The 24988-nt window shown below is 34.8% G+C and overlaps 2 protein-coding genes across 9 annotated transcripts in view; one reads left to right on the top strand and one right to left on the bottom strand.

The window, feature by feature from the left end:
• Positions 1–24988, top strand: part of CUNH4orf47 (chromosome unknown C4orf47 homolog) — a 94525-nt gene that overhangs the window by 31994 nt on the left and 37543 nt on the right. The window lies entirely within an intron of this gene.
• Positions 75–22308, bottom strand: PDLIM3 (PDZ and LIM domain 3). Of its 2 annotated transcripts, XM_042811842.1 has the most exons (8): positions 22088–22308; positions 17628–17779; positions 15991–16075; positions 9991–10058; positions 6511–6774; positions 3769–3899; positions 2541–2652; positions 75–1997 (listed from the first exon to the last, which is right to left on the bottom strand). In XM_042811842.1, the coding sequence occupies exons 1-8, from the start codon at positions 22178–22180 to the stop codon at positions 1808–1810; spliced, it is 1095 nt and encodes a 364-aa protein (XP_042667776.1). In that variant the 5' UTR covers positions 22181–22308; the 3' UTR covers positions 75–1807. The 2 variants fall into 2 exon arrangements, with proteins under 2 accessions (XP_042667776.1, XP_042667775.1); XM_042811841.1 differs by lacking the exons at positions 6511–6774; positions 9991–10058 and adding an exon at positions 10454–10641 and having other exon boundaries at positions 22088–22305.

Here is a 24988-nt window from a genome sequence, read left to right as displayed (position 1 = left end):
TATTATTGTTAAGTCACTTGACATTCATACATTCCCATTTTTCATACCAGTTGAAAAGAAATGCGGAATCCTTATCATATATAGTACATTTATTTTTACCTTCAGTTGCTCCACAAAGAAATGAACATTAAGCAATTATTTAAAAACACCAATGACGCATTGCAAGTTTGTAAAAATAGACACGTGCACTCTCACTGTCAAAATGATTTTTAGGTTTACTTTATGAACTTTATCAGTGGAAAAATATAAATACTACATATAGCCTTCATGATACATAAGGAACGGAATTATTTTGTGCCAGAAAATAATTTGCTAGCTAATATTTAAAGGGATGTGCCTCTATATGCTTTTGATATGCAGTTTTAAATTCTGAATACAGTGACACATAGATTTTTAAAATATTTTAATTCTGAAATAATACTAAAACAGATATAAAGTCTTTGAATATGCAAACATTGCATTTCAGGCTTTGGGACTCATCTGATTTTTTAAAATAAATCTAAATTGTATACAGCCTTTTATTTTGATTCCTGATTCTTCTTACATTCTAAGCTTTTCAATTTTAGAGTGAGAAAAGTAAGATTCTTTGTCACTGAGTTGTTCATTTCTGCTATGAATTTAAGTATTATGTTAAGTATTTCTGGAAGAGGCTAAGGCGAAGTTTGTCATGTGCGTGTGTGTATGCAGCTGGCATACCTACCTGAAAGCAATGGAGCCCTTACAAAACATTCAGAAATTCAGAAATTCATTTGAAAACTGTGAGTTCACCAGTCTTTTCATAAAAGATCTTTCCTTTCTAAATGTTAATTATCAGTCATTTTTTAAGCTGTCCAAGTTTTAATTATCAGGAATTAAGATACTATGGTGATATTTTCCCATTGTTCCTATTACGGAAATTGAATAATCTAGAGGAAACAAAAAAATGAACAGTACTTGAAAGAAACATTTTCTGTGGAAAGGCTTTTAAATTTACTTTCATTCTCAATTTGCAGTGAATTCCTAATAGAACAAATTCTTTTTTTTTTCTCCCAAAAATAATGTATTGGTGTGCCTACCTCACAATAATTTTCTGCCAAGTGATGTGAGAGCTGAAAGGTGATTTCATTTGCAAATCATTAAACAGTGTAGAATTATTTTGCTTCTTAACTAAATGATCATTATGATACTAGCCCTTTTATTATATGAAATGACATTCATTTCTTAACACATTTGCTGCATCAGAAAATTAAGAAAATATAACCCCAAATTGAAAGCAAAGTAAGCAGAATCTATTTTTGGCACACATTGGTGATAATTGAATGGTTGAAACAGGCACGAACATCTCATTGTTTTGTAGTATCCATGTAAAATAGCTTCTTTTCTAATGATTGATCATGTTTCTTTCTTGGGTGTGGCCCAGCCTGTAGCACAATGAGGCTTTTGATTGGTTTGCTATTTGTACAGATATTAGATTCTTAACATGTTAAAAATAATGTCTTAATTACAGCAACTGGGTGCATATACCTCAGTAATTGTGTAATACCCCTGATGTTTCAATTGTTTTATTTATTTTTTTTAATCCTGTACAGCTGTTTCAGTTCATACTCCATTGAGCTGTATTGGCAACTTCAAGGATAAAATTTTAGCTGAATTTTACTGGTATGGTATGTTACTGCTGATTAATAGGGACTTCCACCTCAGAATATCACAAGAGAAAGTTTAAAAGCTGCTACTTTGAATTCAGACAGAAGTCCTGACAGTTGTACTGCTGTTCTAAGCTGTTAATGGCTTCTCGTGTGCATGCGTATATTTGTGTGCTAATGTAAGACTAGCATTTTGGGTAAACAGTAACTGCTTCATATCCCTCTGGTGGCCTCATGCGAGCTCGTGCATGAGCTTCACAGTATAGCTGGCCTTCCACAAAGAAGTAGCCTTTTTGTTTCAGGTTAAGATTGCAGTCAGAGCACACAAAACATTCTGGGTGTCGGTATTTATCACGTGCCTTCACCACTGTTCCTCTGTGTGAAAACAAGAAAAAGCAATTAATTCATACGAATTTAGAGTGCAAAGAAACTAAATGTAACACAAGATAAGTTTTAGGTGTTTCTTTTAAGGCCTTTAATTTGTTTCTCCAGTGGTTTTGCCAGCTTCTAGAGAATTTAAAGTTGTAAGATGAATTTGAATAAGTAGAATATAAAATGCGTTAGCGATGATGACATAAGCTTTCTAATAGCTCACTGGAAAACCAGTTTAAAGGAACATTTTATTTTGGTTGTAACACTTTACGTATAGTCTCACCTATTAATACGTTGAATAAATTAATGTATTTATGAAACTCATTTCCTCATCATTATCTGTGTTCTTTGCTGAAATTAGTGATGTCATTAGAATATAAAGCTGGCAGATTCAAAACAGATCAGAGTGTTTTTGATGCTCCCACTGGCTTGTCAGGAGGATGCTTTATACTATGGAACAACCTACAAACCTGTAGTTTATCTAGATGTAAACTGGGGATGTGCACTTAAGCTAGAAATTTATAAAACTGAGCAGAAACAACTTACAGAATTCCACTCCCACATTTGTCACACTGTGGTACTTTCTGGGCTCCAGGCAGGCCAGTAGGTATCTTTGTTACAGGTGCTTTCACACTTCTTGTACCCACTGGACGTCCATCTGAAATCCAAAATATTTCTGTTAAATACAGGCTGATACAAAAGTGTCTGCTACAGTTAAATCTTTTCCTGTAAATATGTACTTCTGTGTTTACAAGCTTTCACTTATGCCCAATAATTTCTTGATATAAGCTTTGTGAGCCCAATCCCATGTCTTTAGAATTGGGAACAATGATGTGTACTGCAGCCAAAAAGCAGATGCAGCTTGATTAAAAATATATTGCTCTCTATCTCGTAAACACACAGAAATTCTAGATAGCAGGTCTTGGGTACAAACAGGAGAAAGAGGAGGATTTGGCTTTAACATAGGGCCTTAACAGAGTCACAACCTCTCTGAAAGCTTACTTATTTATACAACAATATAATGAGTTCAAAAAGATTTGTAACATGATATAAATATAAAATTATATAATAATAATATAAATAATATAATATAATAATTATATAAAATATAAAAGAAGATGCCAAATAAAATCCCACAATAATATGTGTACTGAAAAAATAGACGCATTCATTCCTTCTCTCATAAATATTTAGATATAAAAGGAAAAATTATAAATATTTATAATATTCACATCTTAGCTTAAATTTGGTTATATTTTATTCTTTATGCTTAATGTAATTGTAAATATTAGAAACTTGTAGCCTTTAATAATGTTTATTGTTATTTTCAAAACTTCTTCATTTGGAGGAAATATGACTGTAAGTGGTGTTGTCCTCTTTAGTTTTCATTTAGAATGGAGAAGGAATGAGTGAAACTTCTCTTAGAAGCTGGCTTAAAATTCTCTTTTTTCTGGATGTGGAAGAGAGTGTGGTTTTTTTTGTGTCCCACAAGTTCTTACACATAAAACTTATCATTCAGTTACAAACTATTTTGTACATTAGCAGTCTTAAACTAACATCACCGTTTTATTAACACAAGACATTGCTAGCCATACGAGCAAGGGGAAAAATGTTACTAGGCTTGTGTACTATTTGTCAGATTTATAAAGACTTGGGCTGTCAGAAATCTGTGCAGCTCTGATCTCTCTTATTCTCTAATTCCCCTCTCTCACAAATATTAAAAAAAAAAAAAAAAAAAAAAGTTGAACAGGTAGAATATGTTATTATTAACCACCTTCCTCGGAGACTAAATTCTGGAGCACCTTAAAGGAGCCAGACTGGCGGGGTTGGCTGGGCTCCTCCTGTTGGTTGGAGTGCAGCATCCTGTACACGTCAGACTGAGGCACTGCCGTGGGAGCTGGGTCACTGCATCACAGGGAGGAAGAGCAGAGAATGCAGTTAACAGACATAACTTCAAATGAACAGCTTTGCCAGGCATAGAATGTGATTCAGGAAACAGCCATAGAGATATATATGTGAGTTTCTCCAGCCACTGGAAAACTGTTTCTTCCAGGTAGCACTGCTTTATATAGGCTTCTCTGGAGCCTAGTGTACTGAAAAAGATATCCATGGAATTCTTACAAAAATAAGTCTACGAACTCATGACGCTGTTTCCATAATTACTGCTCTGGCTCTAAGGGCATTTGGAAATAGGCCAGTACTTGTGTTTAACTTCAAAGCAGTTGCATTCTTGTGATCAACTGCTGTATTACCAGATGCTCTCTGGTCCAGTATCCAGAAATTCCATTTTCACAGCAGCTGGCTTCAGGAATGCTGATAAAATCACAGACCAGATCGTTACATAGGGTCAGCCAAAACCTAAGCAAACACTTTGGGAGAGTGCCATGAAGTCGAAGTATTCATGCTTTTCTAAGTTGGCTCATTCACTAGTTACAATAATGATTACTTATCTAATCTAATTGTTACTTAATTTATGAAGGTGACAGAAAGAGACTGAAGTAGGTACTGCATTTGCAGATAAACACAGGTGAATGGAAAATCTACTTTTAAAATTAAATTAGGGTGGGATGTGACTTTTATGATGGCAATTTCATGACAAAAATATAAGGTAAATTCTTGTCCAGATAGTGTTTCATGGTTGAATTTCTTGTGACCTGCAAACAAAAGATTTTACCAAAAATGTTTTGTGGTATTTTAAATCATGCTGAATTTTAAAATTGATTGAGCTAACTAACATTTTCAATGTCTGAGAGAAAGGGCAGATAACTATACGTACTGGGAAACTGAGGCGAACATGTGACATCCATAAATTTCAAATTGCTACTGGGACTAATTAGGTAAAAATTACTTCAGTGAAGTCTGTTATCTCACTGATACTTGTGTAAATGTCCAGTTTAAATTTCCTATTACAACAAGCCTTCTATGGTCTGTTGTACCTTGGATAAGTTGCCACTGGAAAAAAAGCAACTAATTCCATAGGAAATTAGGCTGGTTTTGATTTAGATGATTTTGTTACCTTCCCAGAATAACATCTGGGCTGTCACATAGTACAGTAAGAGGAATAACTACTGTTGACTACATTAATTCTTTGTGTCTTCTCTGAGCAACCAAATTGTTCACAGCCGTATTTAAGTTGGTATAAAATGTGTTCTTTCATAATAAGCTTTTAATCTGTAGAGTAAGCTCACTTCTAAAGATTTTCACTATTGCAAATTCAGACCCTCAGTCTCTCTTCTTGACTAAAATATTCCTGAAATCCAAACAAGTGATAATACAATTACATACAAAAGGCAAAAAACAGGGACAAATCTATGAGATAACATTCCTAAATTCATACAGAGTAAAAATGAATGCCGTAACAGAAAAGACATTTTAAACCTGTGCAGAGAGTCAGTTCTCAAACTGAGAACACTACAAGCTTTTGTGAAATCTCATTACTTTGGGCTTAATCCATTATGACAGTATAAAGAAAAAGCCATTTGGCTTTTTTCTTTTTCCCTATTCTTGTTGTTGTTATTGAGGGTAAACATTAATGCAGTAGATTAACATTGCTCAGATGAAGTACAGTTTTGTGTTCATCAAATTAGCATGAACATAAATATTTCTTTATAAATTTGATCTTTATGGTTAGTTTCAGCCCAGTTCTTCAAAGTGCTGAAGAAGGCTTATTTGTGCCAGTGATTACTGCTTATTTAAGGTATTAGTGATTAGCTTTAGTTTACACCATATATATTATAAATTATTAAGTCCTGTTGTATAACAAAAAAGTAAGTACTGTTAAGCAAAAATAAAGATAAACCAAAATTAATGATTAATTGTACCTTGTAAAGATAAGTAGAGTTTTAAAAGTTTTTATTATTTATCACTGCTGTCCATATTGGTGAGGTTCCTACCTGACTTTTAGTTACTTTAGTAAATAAAATTCATAAATAATCTTTTAATTTTTAGGTTATTTTTAGGTTTAGAAAGTCAAACTGGCTGTTTTTTGATAAAAGCTAGTTACTGAATGAATTGTCCCAAGAGGGAGTTAAATAGTATGAATATCTGTCCACAAGATCTCCTAACTTCAGCAGTTGAAATAAATTTGACCTAATAATAATATTGCATTAATGATGATTAATGAATCATTTATTAAGAATAATTTAATAAGATTATTAAATTAATAAATTATTAAATACCAACTGTGATAGTAATTATGAATTTGGGAGGGAATCAGAATCTTAATTTGGAATGACCAGTCAGCAAGTTGTCCAGGTATTTTAATCAGCTTTTATTTATTAATTACAAATTTAAGATTATTTCCTCTGAGCTATTTATAAATTCTGAAAGACCTCTTTAATACTAAAAGTCATCAACTACTAGTGTTTTAATGGAAACATTCAATGCCTTTAAATAACTTATTTTGTCTTTAACCCTTTTACACATTCTTGAAGAAACAGTGTGATATTAAAGCCCATGACTGCTGGTACATTCTAAATTCATATATTCATAAATATCAAGCATACTCTCTAATTACCTCATTATGGGTGTTTCCCCCAGAGCTGTAGAAACTTGGCCTTGCAGTGTTTCCATGATATTGTCATCTGAGTACAACTGCATAGGTGTGTTAAACTGAGCATGTACAATCTTGACACCAGGAAGCTCCATTTCCAGGGGAACGTTAGGGGCCATCCTAGACACTGCTTTCAGCTCGGTGGGGCAGATGGAGCTAACCGTGCTAATTGAAGAGGGGGTACTACGTCCACTGCCACAGTCAATCCCCGAAGGAGTGCTGCATCCACTGTGTTAATTACAGATTACAGCCAGAGTGCAGAAAGGTGTGCAGTGCGCATCGGATTATAGAGAATAAAGACAAAAGTACAGGAATACGGTGATGTTAGCAAGCGTATGTATGTAAGAAATACAGGAAAGTGAAAGTAGAGAAAAGCAAAAGTATGTGTACTCACTGAAAAGCATTTTCCTGTAAAAAGCATCAGTGCCAGTTATAATGCGTTCCTTAAAATTTTGGCAAGCATTTTCTTTAGGCGGTAAAAAAAAAACCAAAAACAATGAATTTAATATTTCAGAACACAACATTAATTTGCATTTTGAACGCTAGATTTTGTTTGAGTACCAATTAAGCCTCCATAAAACTTGTTGTAGGCAAGTAATTCTTAAGATCTCAAAAGAGTAGCCTACAAAGATTATGAGAGTTGTACATGCCAGTGAGGCCAGTGACAGAATGAACACCAGCAATATTGGAATCCTAAATGCACCATTCCAGCCCTGCACTTCATAATCCATCTCAGTCCACATCTGAAGAAATTAAAGTAGTGTAAAATAATGAATATGACATTGCCCAGATTTCCTTAAATTCTGTGTGAGTTCGTCTTTCAAAATTATTTTATCAATATATTTTATTTGTAGTATTTGTTGAAAATTTCATAGAAGAAAAAAATGCTTTAACAGCCAGTTGTACTTTTGCTTTTCTAAATGACAGTGTTTTTAATAGAATATAAAATGGTCCTTCACAAGAATATTCATTTTACTGCTTTTGAAGCAGATTTTGCATGTAATTTATATAAAATAAAGAAGATGTACAGTTTTGGAGAAATATTGATGTTGCTCTATATTACTGAATTAGAGTTAATGTGCACTAACATCTGTGAAAAAGGTCTGGTAAAATAATGTAAAAATGTAGACATTAAGCTTGAAGTCTTTTTCACTGTCACTAATTTGAAGACTTCAGTATTTTGCTCAGAGCATCTCAGAGACTTCCTTGATTCCAGGGATATTTTTTTCCTGTTGTTGTGTAATTTGTTGCCATTTATATGATATTCAGAACCAAGAGAAGATAAAAATCTTTTTCCTCTGTTGTGATTAGTTCTTTCCATTAGTTCTTTCCATTAGTTCTTTAGCTGAATGATTTTGTGTAAGCCTGTAAAATAATACTGTATTTCACAATTTGATCATACTTTGCTCAGGAGATACTCTTGCATGGAGAAGAACTCAAATTCTCCCTGATTCAATGGAGAATTTGTGTAGGACCACTTTCTTAAAAATTTAAAGGGAAATACATTTTCTACAATTAAAGACATATGAAAAGAAAGCTAATTTCAGAAAGGACAGGCAAGTCTTAAACCAAAAGTACAAATTCTGTATCATCACCCAACAAGAGTCAGCTGAAAATATTAATATATATGGCTATTTATAAATTCACAATCTTAAAAAAAAAAAATTAAAACAACACCTGCAGCATACACTCTGCAGCATCTTGCTTTGTCAGTGCTGATACTGTTAGTAAGTGGAAAAAAATAGGATAAGAGCAGAAAAAGTGTAAATCTTGCTATTAGCAGCTGAAGTGGTGTTAAAGCAGGATGAAGTATAAATAGAATGTAATCATATATAAAATATAATTTCCAGTTAGTTTAATCCAAAGTTGTGGCTAATGTTGAATGTTAGTTCAATCCCACAGCCTAGAATCAGCTCTTGTCATCAAAGTGCTGTTTACCTTCAGCTGTCTGTTCTAAAGGGATATACATGGTCAAATTGGAGGTGGATTTTTTTGTTTGTTTTGCTGTGTTTAACAAAGAATATTTTTTCATTCAAACTAACGAAAAAGTAGGAGATAAACTGTGCGGCAGACAAAATTTTGTAGAATTAAGATTATCCATGAATGAGTGCAGTTTTTAAATATAGACTTCTGCAATGCTAGAACACTATACAGACCGTAGCCAACTGAAGTTCTGAAACTTCTTACATTTCTGGTAGGCTGGTGCTCTTCTGACAAGCTGGAAAACGGACAATTTAATTCAGCATTATCTCTGAAAATATTGGGAGATTGAGAGTAGGCTCCCATACACTCATTTGAACTTCTGTGTCTGATTAGATACCCACAAATGGTACCTCAATGTCCAAAACTCAGTTCTAGATATATATATAAATGCTGTCTGTAGTTAGAGGCCACGTTTTTCCTAAAGGCTGTTATCATTTATCCTGTATTGTCATCAGCCTCCTAGTAGAGATGGGCATGTTTTCTCCATTCTACATCGTTCTTTTTGTTCATGGAAGGATGGGTCTCTATCTGTCTATTAGTTTCCTCTTTGTCACTCAGATAGTGAAAAAAAAATAAAATACATCTGACAAAACTGATAGTCCATATGAGATTGTCCTTTATATGCAGGAATCAACTATTCTGCTTTTTCAGTCTAGTCTGTCAGACTTGAAGTAGTATAACATAGCATACAGGCATTTTTGGCCCTCAGAATGAAATACAAAACACTAAATCCACTGGTAAAACCTGTTACTGCTAGAAAGCATCGAAAATAACATCGCAGTATATTGTATTGGTTGAGCCCTTTTGAGCTTGAAAGAATTTGCATTGTTTCCCTCTCCCCTCTGCATTTAGTACTGCAAATAATAGTAAATTAGACATTCTACCCCCAGCTATGATGAGGAATATTAGACTGAAACAATTAATATTAATATATAAGCTATTCTGCATTTTACAGATATACACGTCTGTAACAGTAGGTAGTTATTCTAGCTCTGCATTAGTCATTAGGATATCTTCTGACCACCTATCTGCTGAAATTTTAACTTAAAATCACCACACAGCCTGGACTTTAACTTGCAGAAGTACCTATCTTTTATTTAGCAAGTGAAGATATCTCATACATTTGTTTTTGGACAGAATTTCAAAGCTCTGTATATTTCTAAGTGTACAATACTTGGTGCCACACTATAAACTGAATCAGGTTTGTGGTTGCAGTTATTTCAGAATCATATATGTATAACTGAGAGTAGGGCCTGGACCTGTTTGCTTTCGGAAATTTTGAATTTTGAGCCTGATATCTGCAAGTTAAGCACTTCAGGTTTTTAAACTCCAGCCGTACATAATATACCACCATAAGTTAATTTCAGATGCTTCAGTATGCTATATTAATGCAAACTGTGAGTATCCATTAAAAAGTAACACCATGCTTTCAAACTCATCACAGCACTCAGAGTTTATAACCTGCTTCGGCCTGGGAGTATGAAAGGTTTGGGCCGAATATTATGCTTGTGTTCAAAGTAGTTCATATCCTGTAAAGAAAAAATGGTTAAAATAGCTTTCTATAGGCCTATAAATGTTTACTTCTAGCTAAAAGGTTGCTGATAACGCTTTAAAATCATAACTATGAAGTAACCTTTTTTATTTTGTACATTCCTGGAACTTAAAAGCTGCAAAGTAAAGGTATTAGAAAAGAATTAGATTGCAGTGTTGCAGATCAGTAGGGGGAGGAGAATTCTAGGTACCTGCAGTGTTACTACAGAGTTGAATGTAGAGTTTTCTGTGTTGGAAAAAATTGCTTCATTTATCACTCATTTTTTGGATAACCAACAAACTCCTGATTATCAGAAAAAAACAGCAAGAGCTGGACTTTTTAACTGAAAACAGAACAGATAGTGATATAACACAAAAAAATACCAGTACTCACTTTTGTGATGTGTTAGGAATGAGACTCCTCAGCTGTCCGTGGAGTGCGTCTTGTATATTGCCAGATGAGTACAGCCCAATTGGAGAATTATAGGAGGAGCTCACTACCTGTCTTTTGTCATCAATATTTGCTGCTGCAACAAAAGGCTGGGCCCTTCTGTTGTGAGCTGTACCAATAGGCTTGAATTCCTGTACATGATAGGCAGACAAAATACACAGAGCTACAATGCACACCAAAGCTAGTAATGAGTAAAACTGACATCAGTATTGTTAATCTCTGCATTTTTACTTTTAACTTTGTTATTTTTTAACTGATGCAAGCATACTATATTATTCTACGAATTTTCTGTTTTCTTCTGAAGCCGTACACATTCAGAGATTGTTTTTCTGTCTCAGAGCAACCAGAAGCCATTCCACATTTGTGAGTAGCATGAAAGTTCAAGAAGAAATGAGTGAGATGACCTGTTGTATTCTCTAGATTTTACACTGTTTAGGTTCATCTTATAGAAACATTCAGTGGATGAAGAGTGTTTGATACTGTAGTCCATCATCCTTTGCTGCTGTCCTGCAGTGCTTTTCAGTGACAGTGCTATGTGTGCACTTGATCGATATAGAATAAAAAAGTCTCATTCCTAACAGAGGTTTCTACAGTTTGAATGGCATTCTTCTTTAGAGACTGGAAGTTTCAATGGTAAGATAGCAGAGATTGTTGGTACTTCCGTAGCTTAGCTCTGCCAATTTGCTATCTTGACTTTGGATGTGGGATGTGTATTTTGCCTTGTGTTTGATTTTCCTAAGGTTTAGGCCACTTGACAGCAAATCTACAGAGGATGAAATCTGAACCGAGGACAGAACTTTCACACATGCTGAGTCCTTTCTTATTCCTGAAAGTTATATTCTACACTTAAAAGTGTGGTTGGAGTAATGCTACAATACCGTAGACAATGTATGTAATCACGTTGGTATCGCACAGTGTCATATGACCTATGGAGGGTTTGTTCTGATATTCCCTTATCAATTTTATTCCAGATTGGTTTAATCATTACGTACAATTTATGCTGTGTATTTGCTGTCACGTGTTTTTTAATTATTACATACCCAACATCTTCAGTATTAAAATTATTCTGATGCAATTGTGGTCTTTCAGTTAAATCTTGCAAGTTATGCAAAGGAGTTTTCTTGTTCTGCTACGTCGTTTTTTAAACAAAGTTTTTATTTTTTTGACATGCAAAAATGCCTTTCTTAGATTATGCTAACTTTTAGGAATGCTAGAAAAATTTGACTTAAAACAAATTAGTAACAAATACAATACAATTTGAATACTTAAATCAGGATAATAAGATTAAGTAAGCATATAGTATGAATATATGAATATGAATAAGTAATTCAGGAGAGCAGATTAGATAAGCATGGACACATTTTTGACATTTGTAGATTTTAATTTTTGAAATTATGATAACCTGAATGTGAACTGGCTCCGTAGTTTTCATTTAAAGCTACAGTTGCAGGAATATATTTAGGAACAGATGAAAAGAAAAGTCATGGTTATATAGAATGTGCAGTCAGGAAAAGCAAACAGTAAAAGCAGTTGTATTAAATGGGAGAGTTTAGCAGCATTACATTGTAAGAGACTATTGAAAGAAGCAATCAGATAGATGTGCACAAAGGTTGTGCTTGCAATCTTTGTTTCTTTCTGTCAGAACTGCATTGCAATTGAGAAAATTTATTAGTAAATGGAAGTAAGCAACTACTGTTTAGGTTCATGTCTCATGAAATATATTAATATCAAAATATTTTAAATTTATTTAAATCCACGTATGAATACAAAGCAAGCAAAAGCAACAAGGAACACTGTCATTTCACCCCATTTAATTAGGTTGACAAATGAACAGCACAGGAGACGTGGCATCAGAGTAGCATATTTACAGTATAACAGTTTTGAAAAAAGTACTTGCAGTTAATTCAACTTAAATTAACTCCTTTTTAATTTAAAATCATCTCTTCATATAAAATATCAATGACAGAACATACAGCAGCAAAAACAGTCCAGCTCTTGTGTTTATTGGATCTTACTGAGTCTGTAAAAAGTCCTCTTTTATTTCAAAAGCAAAATGAGAACTGGATGTTGTTGAAATTCACAATCAGGAATGTGTGATAATTGTGGTATTTCATTTCTTAATATTTTTTTTTTCTTCAAGACTGATGGTTTTTTTTTTTTGCATGACTAAGTACATTTTGCATTTTGGTACAGGTGTCAGGAACAATATGAACACAGCCCCAGAAGTCTGTAGAAGTGTATGCAGCAAGGATTGTACGATGGCATTCTTTGGGGCTAACTGCCATGAGTACACACAGGTTTACATGTTGAGGTACTCTGTGACTAAAATCTCTGTGAATGCTGTTACAGAAGACAGGCTAGGTCCTCAAACAACATGAGCGTAAGTGTATAATTTCAGTACTTGACTAGAAGTAGTAATAAATTTGGTAGAATATTCTGTTTTGTTTAGATTTATAGACTTATGTATGCATACAGTATATTTATATTTCCAAGGAACGTATTATGTCTTTTAAGGCCAGAGGTCTAGTAACAGGGAACAGAATGTTCAAAAGCAAAGATAGAAGGAATAAAAACAAAACAAAACAAAACAAACAAAAAAAAAACACAAATAAAAACAATTCAAGAAATTGTGATGATGGAAACAATTTTACCTGAGATTAAAAGAGCTGTAAATGACAAAAAAAAATTTACAGGTGATAGTGTTGTTTTACATTAACAATATAGTAGAAAAGTATATATGAGGGGTTCTTTTTTGTTTTCTTTGTTTTTTTTTTTTTTTAATAAGATTCAGTTTGTCATTTACTTTGATTGTCTTTTCTTAATTATCTTATTTGAGAACCTTCTGTTCTAAATTACTTTTTTACAGCATACGAGGGAAATATATTAGCAGTACTTCAAGTAGTCTATTATTTCCTATTATTCATTGTGCTATTGGTTGCTCCAGATTAACAAAATGAAGTGGTTGGTTCTTATATGGGAACGCTTTCAAGAGCTTTCAGAACTCCTGATCAGCAACTGCCACTGGAAGTTATTTGCTGGGATTGTTATCTTTATATTCTCTTCCACTAGTTTTTCCTCTGGGGAGTTTTTATTTGCTTTGACAATTGCCTCTGTTAGTCTCCAAATGACTGGAGCTGCTCAGCCTAATGCAAAAGCTTTCTGCTGTGTAAAGGTTTCTTGTTCCATAGCTGAAACTAGGCACAGTGTTAACTGTTTATCAATTTTCACATAACCATCTCCAAGCATCTACAGAACACCTTCTATCTGCTGAAATTAAAGTAAGCTTTCTTTGACCTTCTGTTGATTTGCTGAACTATTTAAAGTATGTTTTACTTTCATTTATAACTACCTTTTATTAGCTTGCAAATTAAAATCATTAATTAAGAAGATTGTTTAAGTCTTATTCTTATATAGTTAGCTACTAATTGATTTTAAATTACTGATTTCTCCCCTTGTGAAACTTTCTTAGTGTACTTTAGATCATGTATCTGAAAAGCTCATGTAAGTGAAAAGCTCTAACTATCTTTATAACATCTGTCACCTTCTGAGTAATTTTAATTGTTATGCAGATGTCAGAAATACTTTTTATACAACTCGGTGATTTTCCATTTTTGTAGACCAACCAGTGTGTGCAATACTTTTGGATAAATGGGATTTGCATTTGAACTATACTGTTTTTAGATTTTGTTTCACTCGCCTGGGCTTCAATGCTTACGTTCACTGTTAGACAGCAGCACACATTACTGTGATTTATGCAGATTGTAGCTGTGCTGTAAATGGTCATCTGACAAATTTTCATTCTGCTGCTTGCATTGTTGGTATACACACCACAGGGTCTCATGTGCTGTGACAAAATACGCCATAAAATTAAGTTTAAAATTTCAGCACTTATAGAAAAAAGGCTATATTTTTTTCACACAGGTAGAACAGATTGATGGATGTTCTTCAGCAGAATTTAACTGCGTTAATTGTCCTGAGGATGGTTTAGCATATTTGTTTTCTAACATTGCTGCTTTTCTGATACCTGATAGTTATTGAAATTAATTAGTACTCCTGATTTTCTGATAAAGGAAAGAAGTAGACATACCTCTGTACCACATGGAGATGCTAGCTGTTTAAATCTGGGATAGATATTTTTTCTAACTGCCCAATGGAGACTGCTTTTCAGTAGCCTGCCAAATAGCACTTTGAGAAATCTTATGATTTATTTTTAACTAACAGCTCCTCTTAGGAATGCAGCATACATGTAAAAGGGATTACGGTCCTGTAATACATACCTACATCATTTTCTGTACAGATTGTAGTCACTTTGTTCTACTGCTATGTCTTCTATGCATATCCCAGCTATTCCACAGAAATATGCATTTAAAATAGCTATTTTGTTTCTTCATTATACTGTCTCTTACTGCTGAGGAAGGTGGATTATTTCTCTTGAAGTTTGCTGTATCGTCTAACATAAAGGCTTTAGAGCAGAACGGAGAGAGAACTAGAACACCAGAATGCTGTATTCATGTTTTGGAGTGCAATTGTGAGAACAGAATGGGTGGAAGCATTCACTGCATAGAATGTGTTCAAATAGAATCTGCTCTTATTTATTTATTTATTTATTTATTTATTTATTTATTTATTTATTTTCCCTGGGGTAACACAAAATAAACACTTTGGCATGCTAACTTTGATCCTGACCTGCAATGAGAATGCTCTTTTCCCTTTCTCTCTTGAGACTACAGCAAATGTTTATGTATGTTAAAGGAGGAGTGGCGAAAGAAGTAAAGCACTAGTTATAGACAACAGCTAGACAATTAACAGATAACAACATGGAAACTTCTGCTCAAAGATTTGCACAGGAACTGGGTATTAGTTTAAGAGAAAGGAGGATTTAAATTGAGTGGATTTACTTTGCTCACGTACAAGAAACAGGATCAGGCTGTTCAAAAGTGGTGAATGATTTGCTTATTGATCAGTGCGTGGGCGTTGAACAGTTTTGTAACTTTCTGTTCTGTAGTACAGTGTAAAAGTGCATGGAAATAGAGAGAAGCAACATTAATGAATTTCCCTGTTGTGTTACCTGTTACATTAAAAAGACTTTTGAGATGTGATGGACGCATTGCACTGGTGTTTGACATCCATTCCTGACTTCATCAGAAAGTCTCTGAAGGAGTTAAAGCAACTTAAACAGTACCAGAATAAAAGGAGGTATTTTTATCCATAGTAGAACTGTGGTGATATGTGCAGTTTTAAAGAAAAATGGGTATGTGTTGTAGCTTGTTAAAATTTTGTTTCATTTGTAGCTGAAAAACTAAAGCGTCCATCAAATAAGGTGATGCTTATATATCTGAAAACTGTTATGATTCGTATTTGCTTAAACTGGTAGATAATGGATGGAGTGGTATTCAAAGAATTTTAATGACCACAAAGGAGATCATTTGAAGTGTAAATACATGAGTGAAAATGCTTAGGTAAATTTAAGGAATTCATACCTGTGGTTCAGCTTCCAAATTTATCTTGAAGGGATTTGCTTTGCCATCTTCCGTAACTTGCGGCGACCATAATTTAGTTTGTGCCCTACAAAGAGAAAAAGGCAGAGATTAAAGAACTTGAATTCCTGTGTAGTTATATATCTCTGGTAAAAGCTAGTATAGTTTGAAAGTGTAGTTTGTTTTACGCTTTGTTACTGTTTTAACATGAAATTGCTTTAACAGTATTTGTGTATTATATGTGAACTGTATTAAAAAGTATATTTTTTCAATTACTTACATTATGAAGAATTGGAAATAATTTTTTAAAAGTTAATGGAATGCAAAGGAGAACTAGTCAGTTTCTGTTTTGAGTAGAGCAAGCTTTTTACAGCTTTGTTTTTTAAATGTTTGATAGCTTTTTGGATATCTTAAATATTTTGCACAAATAGATGTATATATTAGGAATTTTCCTAAACCTCAATATCAGTTTATTTTTTCATGACCACAATATCTGTGGAAGAGCTGCTTTTCAAAGGAGGAAGGGTGCAATTTAGGTACACAAGGTATATATCCAGCTGTAAATAGATGTTGCATAGATATTCTTTCAGTTACTTCAGTGCAGATAGCAACACATAAATAACAGTTACAATTCTGACTTCACAGGCAAAGGAAAATTTGGCAGCTGATTTTAGAATGCTGCAATACTAACATTAAACATTAATATACAGTATATACAGTAATACTGTTTGTTATGTAAATCCAAATATTTAGTATTTTTAAATTTGCTGAAACTTCACATGGAAAATTACATTTACCATGTTTTTAAATACTTCTTAAGAGAGTTGTTAAATGGTATGTGGCAGCCTGTAACAGATTGATATACTGCAATTAAGTGTAGGAATTTTTAATCTAGAGTCTGGGCTCTAGTAACTAGACGATTCTTCTTCCAAGAAAAATACTCCTTTATTTGGAAAGGAATATTGTGGTCAGCTGGAACAAAGTGCTGCATCTCCCTAAGGGCGTCAGGTTGGTCAGAGTTGTCTGATTCCTGGAGACAGCTGGGAAAGTGATTTTGGTTAAAGGCTGAACAAACACATTTAGGGGATGTGAAGATGGATGTTGTTCCTCATGGTAGCTTTAGCAGAGTGAAATGACTGTAAGAAATTTCTGGGCTTGTGCATTTCAGGTAAGAGAGCTTTTTGTTTTTTTAGCTACTTTTTTTCCACCTGTGTTTGAGGGCAGGAGGCAGTGATAAGTGCTTGGAGCTGAGAGTGGTAGAATACTGAGGTAACTGACCAAGTGATAGCTAGCTAAGGCCTCTGCTTGGCCCTTTCCAGCTTTTTATTTCCCAAGAATGCTAAGAATATTTCCCTATGGTAAATATAAGGCTTATGAAGTCAGTAGAGGCGGTGAGGGATAGGGCTCAGTGATTCTTCAGGAGAGTTCCTTGATGGAAGTTAATCCTGTTCCTGAGGATGTGTTCTGGGACTATTGCCTGATGTGGAGTTGGTGAGGTAGGTTTGCATGTGTGTAATTTGAAAGGTTTTGTGAAATTCTCAGAATTATTTGATGTAGTTAACCTACATAATGGTTGCAGTATCTTGGTTGGTTGATTGTACAGTATCTTTTCTCAGAAATAAGCAGATATGTTCACGTACCTCTCTATTCTCAAGGAAAGCTGGTGTGTAGCTGCTTTAATTCTTTCCTGAGCATCATTGTGTGTCATGTTCTCTGTGCTTAGGCCATTGATAGCCACAATAACATCACCAGGGCACAAGTTGGCAGTAGAAGCCTTGCTTCCAGGTGTAATCTGAAAAACAAATTCTGAGTGAAGTTGCATTCATACCTAATAGCTGATAGGGAAGCATGGTGAAATTCATTCTATTTTCTGCTGGACTGGGTGTGGGAGGAGTGGGTATATAAACAACTGTCTGATTTCTCCCAAAAGCCTTGCCTTTGCAGTTTTGGTGGTTTCTCTGTTGTTTTATTGTCAGATCAACAGGCGTGCTTTATTCATCATAACTTCAAAGTAGATGAAAATTGTTTTCACACTTTCTGAATTAAATAGGTTCCACTTTAATTTCTGTAATTACTTTAACTTGTCTTTGAGCCTTTCATCTGAACTGCCGTTGTGTGATTTGATTGAGAAAGTGGTGATGTTCTTTAAAACCTGAGGCAGTAGCAAAATAGTACTCTGCTAAATAGTTGTGCTTATTGTTCATGTGTGTGATTTTCATTGACTGGGGAATATAGAAGGACATTTGTGGTCTCACTGTGCTTACAGACAACATACAGGAGTGAGTGTATTTCCTGCAAGCTTGCCTTCTCATGTTGTCTATTTAAGTAATCATAAAAATGCCAATAATACTGAAATAATATTTTCTCTTTATTCATGTCTAACCTGGATCCTGAATTCCTTAAAGTTCTTCAGTCCTACTGCACTTCAGTAACAGTGATTCTTCCAGGTGAAATACCAAACAATGCATGCCAAAAAGAGTATCACTATTGAAACAGTGGGAAATGTCAGCCAGTCATTCTTTACTCTTTCTAGCTGTCCATCTATGTTCAGTGAGTTTGAATGCTTGAGGAAATTAGGGTTTTGCAGTCTTTTTTTTTTTTTTTTTCCTGCTTTCCTACTTGTAAACTTGTTATTTCTCTGCAACAAGCTGTAGTGCATGTATTATTATCACATGAGTTAAGTAAGCTTTCAAAACAGGTGCTTGTAACCAGCTGGAGGTTATTAGCCCCACCAACATCCAAAAGGATAAGCTTGCCTATTTTGTATTGAACAAAGTGTTAAGGTGCCTGGATAATCATTTTCAATATGGATCAAGAAAGTTTCTTGCAGATTCTGAGTCTGGAGACCCCAGAGTGATCTGCTTGTCAAATTTCAACAGCTGCTAGTTTAAATAAACCACTGAGACCACTTACATTACTGCAGCAAGAAATGGGTGGGAGAGACCATTCTTCCTGTAGCCTGTTCCCGACTTTGTCTAGCATGTGGAGGACATGCATGGAATGACAACTGCAGGAGAGGCCGCTGGCATTAGAATGTCTGCTAAATTCTCTAATGCTCTAAATATAATGGGCAAAACCAGCCATTCTGTCATTCTTTCTCAAGTGAAGAAAGGGACCACTCTGTGGTCACAAAGTGTTACAGGTATAGCATTGACATTGCAGGTACCTCAATAAGTGATGCCGTATCTTAAGGAACTAGTTAGTGACTTATGAAATGTGCATTGTGACTATTTACAAAATGTTACGAGCACAGCGTTTGTTGGCCATCCCTGCTTTGTGAGATAGATCCTACTGGTACTTTCAGAAAACTTTTTTCTTGCTCTTTCAGACACATCTGTATGATGTATCTATTGTTCCTGCATTCTCCTGCATCCTTTTTATTTGGATAATATAGCTGTTGAGCATTCAGATGTTGACAGAGATAACTCTTTATCCCACATGGTTAAAGTATCTGTTTGAAGAAAAACACTCTGCATCTGTTTAATAGACTCACACTTTGATAAATATTTTAAGCTTTTACTTTATGAAGTTTTGAATGTTTGCAGGCAGAGAGGCTAAACATGAAGTTGAATTAATATAAATACTTGCATCGTGATCTGTAAAAGTTTGTAGTAAAACAGAACTGAAATCTAGAGTTAATAATGTTTTACCATTCACTCCAACCTCCAGAAGTTTTAATTTTGTGTAATGCTTTATTTAATATGACTTGAAGTCTAGGTTTGCATTCCTTTAAATACGTGACCCAAACTGTTATCTTCTGCTCAACATAGATGGAAATTGTTCTGTTTCATGATACTCGGGTTTTGATCATTTTGCTTAGATAATTTCTTTCATCTTTGTAGAGTTCCAAGGATTTAAAAAAACATTTTCCTTATTTCCAGTTAGCTGATCATTTTTGACCCTAATAGAATCTAACTGAATGTGTCTATTTTTATCCCCCTTCTTTCTTCCATCCTCTCAGAGATCACAGGATTTGTGGTCTTTGCATTTGCTTGAAACAGTCAAGAGAATTGTCTTGCTTGGAAAAATTGCAAATGGATTTTTGAGATGGCATCTGTTCATTAGACAGGTGTATGATGATCTCCTCTGCCGTGGGCCCTCTGACTTGTTCTAGTAAAAGCTTTTTCTTGTTGAACAAGGGGCTGTTATAGCCACCTAAATGTACACCTGTTCAATTGTTTTATTGAAAATGTTTGAAAATAATTTCTGTCCTCCTCTTTATAGCAAACAGCATTTCTTGTCAGGACAGTTGAGCCAAATGTGAATAGACTACTGTTGATTCCTCTTATGAAACGAACACGTAGGCCCAAAAAAGCAGGGTATGCGAATCCCACAAATTGTTTACTAGTGGTTAAGATCTACAGCACAATACTTATTGGAAGATTCTTCTAATTGTATGATGTGGCAAAAAAAACTCACCACCACAACCGAAAAAAACCCTAAGATTACACAAATCTACCATTAAAATCATTAAACTTCAGCTAAGCAAACATAAACATCTTCTTTCTCATACATGTATGCATTATTTCATAGGTCTACTTGCAATGTGATTTTTGAGTATTGCCATAGTTTGCTAAAAGCCCATGACTTGTGTCTTGTGAGACATTTGGTAGGTATGAGTCAATTGTAAAATCTTCAGAAAGTTACATTTATAGTAACATCCTTTGTTACAGTAGTTTTAAACTTCATTGCACTTAATCTAAACACAAAGGAAATACAAACCAGACACCGCTAAAATATTTTTCATTAGAGATAATGGAAACTATTTTTCTTTTGGAAGCCCATAAAAGGCAATGAAGGCCCCAAAAAATCCAGAGATTTTTTTTTCTTTATTCATTGTTTTTTGTCTACTGTTTGCTTAAAGCTTTTTGTTATATTTTATGAATGTTTTTTATGAAGTTGTGCACTCTCTTTTATTTACACTTAAAGTAATTGTGTTTATGCTAGTGTGAATCTGGAGTAAGTGATCAAAAGAAATTAATTCTTACTGGTATAATATAAAAAGGCTTGTGCCTTCTGTGGACGCCTGTTTAGAAGTGTATTTACTGCAAGGCATCAAGAGTGACATTCATCCTTCAAGGCTTTTGATGTTTATTTAATACCAGACATAGTGTATATATTGAGTCATAGTGCGGGGCTTTGGAGGGGGGGAAGGTGCCGGGGGCTTGGTGGCTCATGCATTGCATACTCAGTGTGTCTGAGGTGCTAAAAAGCAGCAAAAACATAAGGAGAACTAGTTCTGATCCTTAATGTGTTTAACGCAGTTTTCAAAATAATAACAATTAAAAAAAATTTGAAATACAAGTCTACTTAATGACAGGATATATATAATCTGTAGATGCATGGCAGCTGTCTGCTTATATGCTCCTTTCATCAAGTAATTTGTTTCATAAGCAATTTGCAATTAATAGTTCATAATCATGGGAACATGAAGGCTTGAGTTCTTCCTGCCCTTTAGTGGGGGGTTAACGTGAATTGTCTGTTACTAAATATGGCAGAAAACACAGACGTATTCTCTCTTGCATATTTAGGATAGATAACTTTAGATAATTCCTTAATTAAACATTCATGAAAGTGGAAAACTTTCAGATTTAAAAGCAGGTGCTGTTGCTTTTGCTGGCAACATGCAAACTTCAGTTTAATTAAAGTTAGATTCATCTCAGGAAGTTGGCACGGAGAATTTGCAGAACACAAACTTGCAGGCATGAGGAGCTGCCTGCCAGCCGATGTCTCCCTGGTGAGCACTCAGGCAGGCAATGAAACTGGGAGCAGTGGGGCTCTGGCCTTCAGAGGCTCAGAACTCATTTTCTCATCTGAATGCTTGGGGAAATCATGACAAAGTTTTCCTGCTGCCAGAGCACTTGAATTTAATTTTTGGGGCATAATTAGAAGTATTCTTTTAGACCAATAACAAAGTTATAGAAATGTGACACAAAACTCAAAGCAGTTAGCTTTCGGCTAGCTCTGCTCAGAGCCAGCAGCTGCTTGCTGATCTGTGCACAGCTTCATCTGTGTCTCTGAACTTAAGAAAAGTAAAGGGCAAAAATCTGCAACAGGTGTCAAATACAACAAATACAAAGGAAATGAACAAAGCACATACCCTGGTTATGATCAAAGGTTGGTTAAAATCTATTCCTCCTGAGAGCCTGAATCCCCAGGGTGCCGGTCCTGGAAGAATAACGTTCTGTGGCATCGTGGCTGGGTGCTGCTGGGTTCCTGCTTGTTTTCCTTTGGTGTGTATGAGGGCTGAACTGCAGGAGGATGTGTGCTGGGCACCTGCAGGACAGGGCAGCTGACTCCTGGGATGTTGTGGTCACCCCAAGCACTGTGCTTTATTCCTCCTCTGGGTGACGTCAGCCAGTCCCTAGCTTCCCCACCCACCGAGGGGAGTACCAAACCAGACAAATAAAGCCTCAGCTGGAAAGTTTACAAGTACATCAGCTTTATCTGCTGCTTCAGCATCCCCCTCAGCCTCACAATCAGTCAAATCCAGGATACAGCTTTCTGGCTTTGTAAAGCCACTCTGTTGCCTGCTTTATAGTGCTGGTCCTTGTTTTAACTTTACAGAGCACTGCTCTGACTGCTTGTGGTTCTGTTTCAAATAAACAAATATAAAGAGATTTCCCTCTTGGGCTGTCATTTCACATCTTGTCTTACTTGTAATGTAATAGTCTGCTGCCATAAGAAGTCTGTCCAGCCCTTCAACTGAGTATTTCAGCCACAGTCACTTGAGAGCATGGCATGCATCAACTCCAATGGCTTGAAAAGTCTGGGCTGATGTCATGCATATTTCTTGTACTGAGGAAGAGAATTGCAGAATTATTTGATGATACCTCTATTTATTTTTTTTTTTTTTTTGTAGAAATCTACAATTGCAAGATAATTCCAAATGCCTTCTCTTGGTTGCTGATGTTATTCAGTAACATTCTCCATCATTTTGATTTTTCTGGCATTAGCTTGTTCAGCTTTATTCTGACTTTATCCCCTTTGTACTGCTCAGAAACAGGAGGAATTGTGCAGTGATGATGTCTGTGTTCACTCACTCTCTTATCATGATGCTACAGATTTTTGCTTAGAAGTGACATTACTGAAGTTAATTGTGCATGTGAAATGTTCTTCAAGCTTCACTTTGCCCACAGTTTGTCCTCTTTTGTAACAGTGCCTACAGCTCTAATAAAAAACTGTTGAGAATATGTATTTTGTAATGATAACAGTCCACATTATGTTTTCTGCCTTTGGGTAAAAGTGGTTGGTTTTTTTTGTTTGTTTGTTTGTTTTTTCTTCTTCCTTGTTGTTTCCTATGTCAGAGGCCTTACTCACCTTTGTTCATTCTGTGCGTTTGCCTTTCACATTACCTTTCTTATACACCCTGTTCAGAGGAGACTCTGGACAAAAAAAAAAAAAAAAATAATAAGTGAGATTCAAGAATAAAAAGTAGGTTCATGCCATTTGGGTAATTTCTGGCGTGGGTAATGTGTTTATTTGTAAATTTCAGTATAAAATTGGTTTCTGCTTCTTATTTCTCATACTTGTTGAATGTCTTTATCTGTATTCTGAAAGTCCTTCTCAGTAAGATATGCTGAGAACTTTTTTCTCTTCTTGAGGGCTGTGAAATTTAGCCTAAGAATTTCTGAAGTATTTATCCTTTATTTGTGGCTTGCTATTAGACTGTAGTGTTTGTTGTGATTTTTTTTTTTTGTTTTGTTTGTTTGTTTGTTTTTTCGTAGTCTTCTTGTCCAAAATACACTCCAAAACTATAAAAGGTCTTGGAAATATTTCACACCCCAATATGAGCAAAATAGATGTTAGTAACTCTCTCAAAGAAAACTGTGAGAAAATAGACCCTATCAGTTTGATTTGACAGTTGTCAGGAGCATGGGAATGAGGTCAGCTTACATTAGGGAAGATAAACACATTGATATAAAGCAAGGCAGGTATTTAGTTCCAGGCATATATCAAGTGTGTTAGCTTAAGTATTTCATATGATTTAAAGTTTAAAAGAGTTTTCATTACTTTTGAACAGTGTATATACTTTGATGTGACAGTTTTTTCAGGTTGATTCAACACATGCCTTCAATATATTGATGCTCTGCTTATGCAGTTCATATCCTGCCAGGTTCTATTATGCATAGAGTCAGAGTGTATCTCTAATAGTTCTTCTGTTTCTTTTTTCATCCTCCCTTATACTTGTTTTGGGTAAAAACACTCTCGTGTTTGGTACCTCTCCTTTTTTTCCCCACTCTTTTCCTAATGAATCCTGTAATCTAGTTTCTTGCTGGGCATATGTAGCATATTAGGTGTACTCATCTAAAAAGTGATGTTTGCCTTTCTGCTTTCATTGAGTACTGGCAATCTCAAATAGTAAATTCTACAATAGCAAAGGCTTCAGAATCATAAGAATATCTGTATCAGGTCAAACCTGTGATCAGATTCTTAGTTTCCAGTGTCAAAAATTAGGGTACTTGTATAACAATTTCTTTATTTGTGATGTGTCTTCTAAATTCTTTTTAGTAAATTATTATATTATTATATCTTAATATGTAAGCCTTATTAGTAATATTTTAGAAATCCTGTTCTTCTCAAAGCCTGTTAGGTATTTTGACTGCTGGTGAAGTAACTAGAGAGTTACTGATCATCTGGGGACAGCTGCTAGTTGGTGAAACAATTTCAGGTTGCTTAAGAATCTATCATGTTTGTACATGCTTCTCTACTATACACAGATGTGCTTTTCCATCCCCTCTACTCTCATTAGAAACATGTAGGGAGAGAGCAGGCTTAAAAAATAACTGTGCAGGTGATTGCTATTAGTTGCAGCGGAAGACATGCTCATATCAAACTGAACATTGGATCAAAGATTTATTATTTTCTCCCTTATTTAATTGGAAGGCAGATTTACTCTCCAAATTGCTGTTGTTCCAGACAGCAAGTGTTGAATCCTGTTTTACTGATGTGTCACTAGTTGAGCTTTAACTCTATGTACTCTTTTATCCTTTTTGACTTC

This window comes from Centrocercus urophasianus, unplaced genomic scaffold (genome assembly GCF_019232065.1).
Source record: "Centrocercus urophasianus isolate 14NV4802_14NV808 unplaced genomic scaffold, USGS_Curo_1.0 seq_13, whole genome shotgun sequence".
NCBI classification, from domain to species: Eukaryota; Metazoa; Chordata; class Aves; order Galliformes; family Phasianidae; genus Centrocercus; species Centrocercus urophasianus.
The sequence above is the reverse complement of the archived record's forward strand: the minus strand, read 5'-3'. Positions and strand labels throughout refer to the sequence as shown.

Excerpts from the sequence above, each read along its gene's own strand:
- PDLIM3 (XM_042811842.1), bottom strand. The coding sequence starts at position 22,180 with ATGCCACAGAACGTTATTCTTCCAGGACCGGCACCCTGGGGATTCAGG. Across the intron at positions 17,780-22,087 it reads AACCTTTGATCATAACCAGG|ATTACACCTGGAAGCAAGGC; the intron begins GTATGTGCTTTG and ends TTTGTTTTTCAG. Across the intron at positions 1,998-2,540 it reads AAATGTGGGAGTGGAATTCT|AGGAACAGTGGTGAAGGCAC; the intron begins GTAAGTTGTTTC and ends GTTTTCACACAG.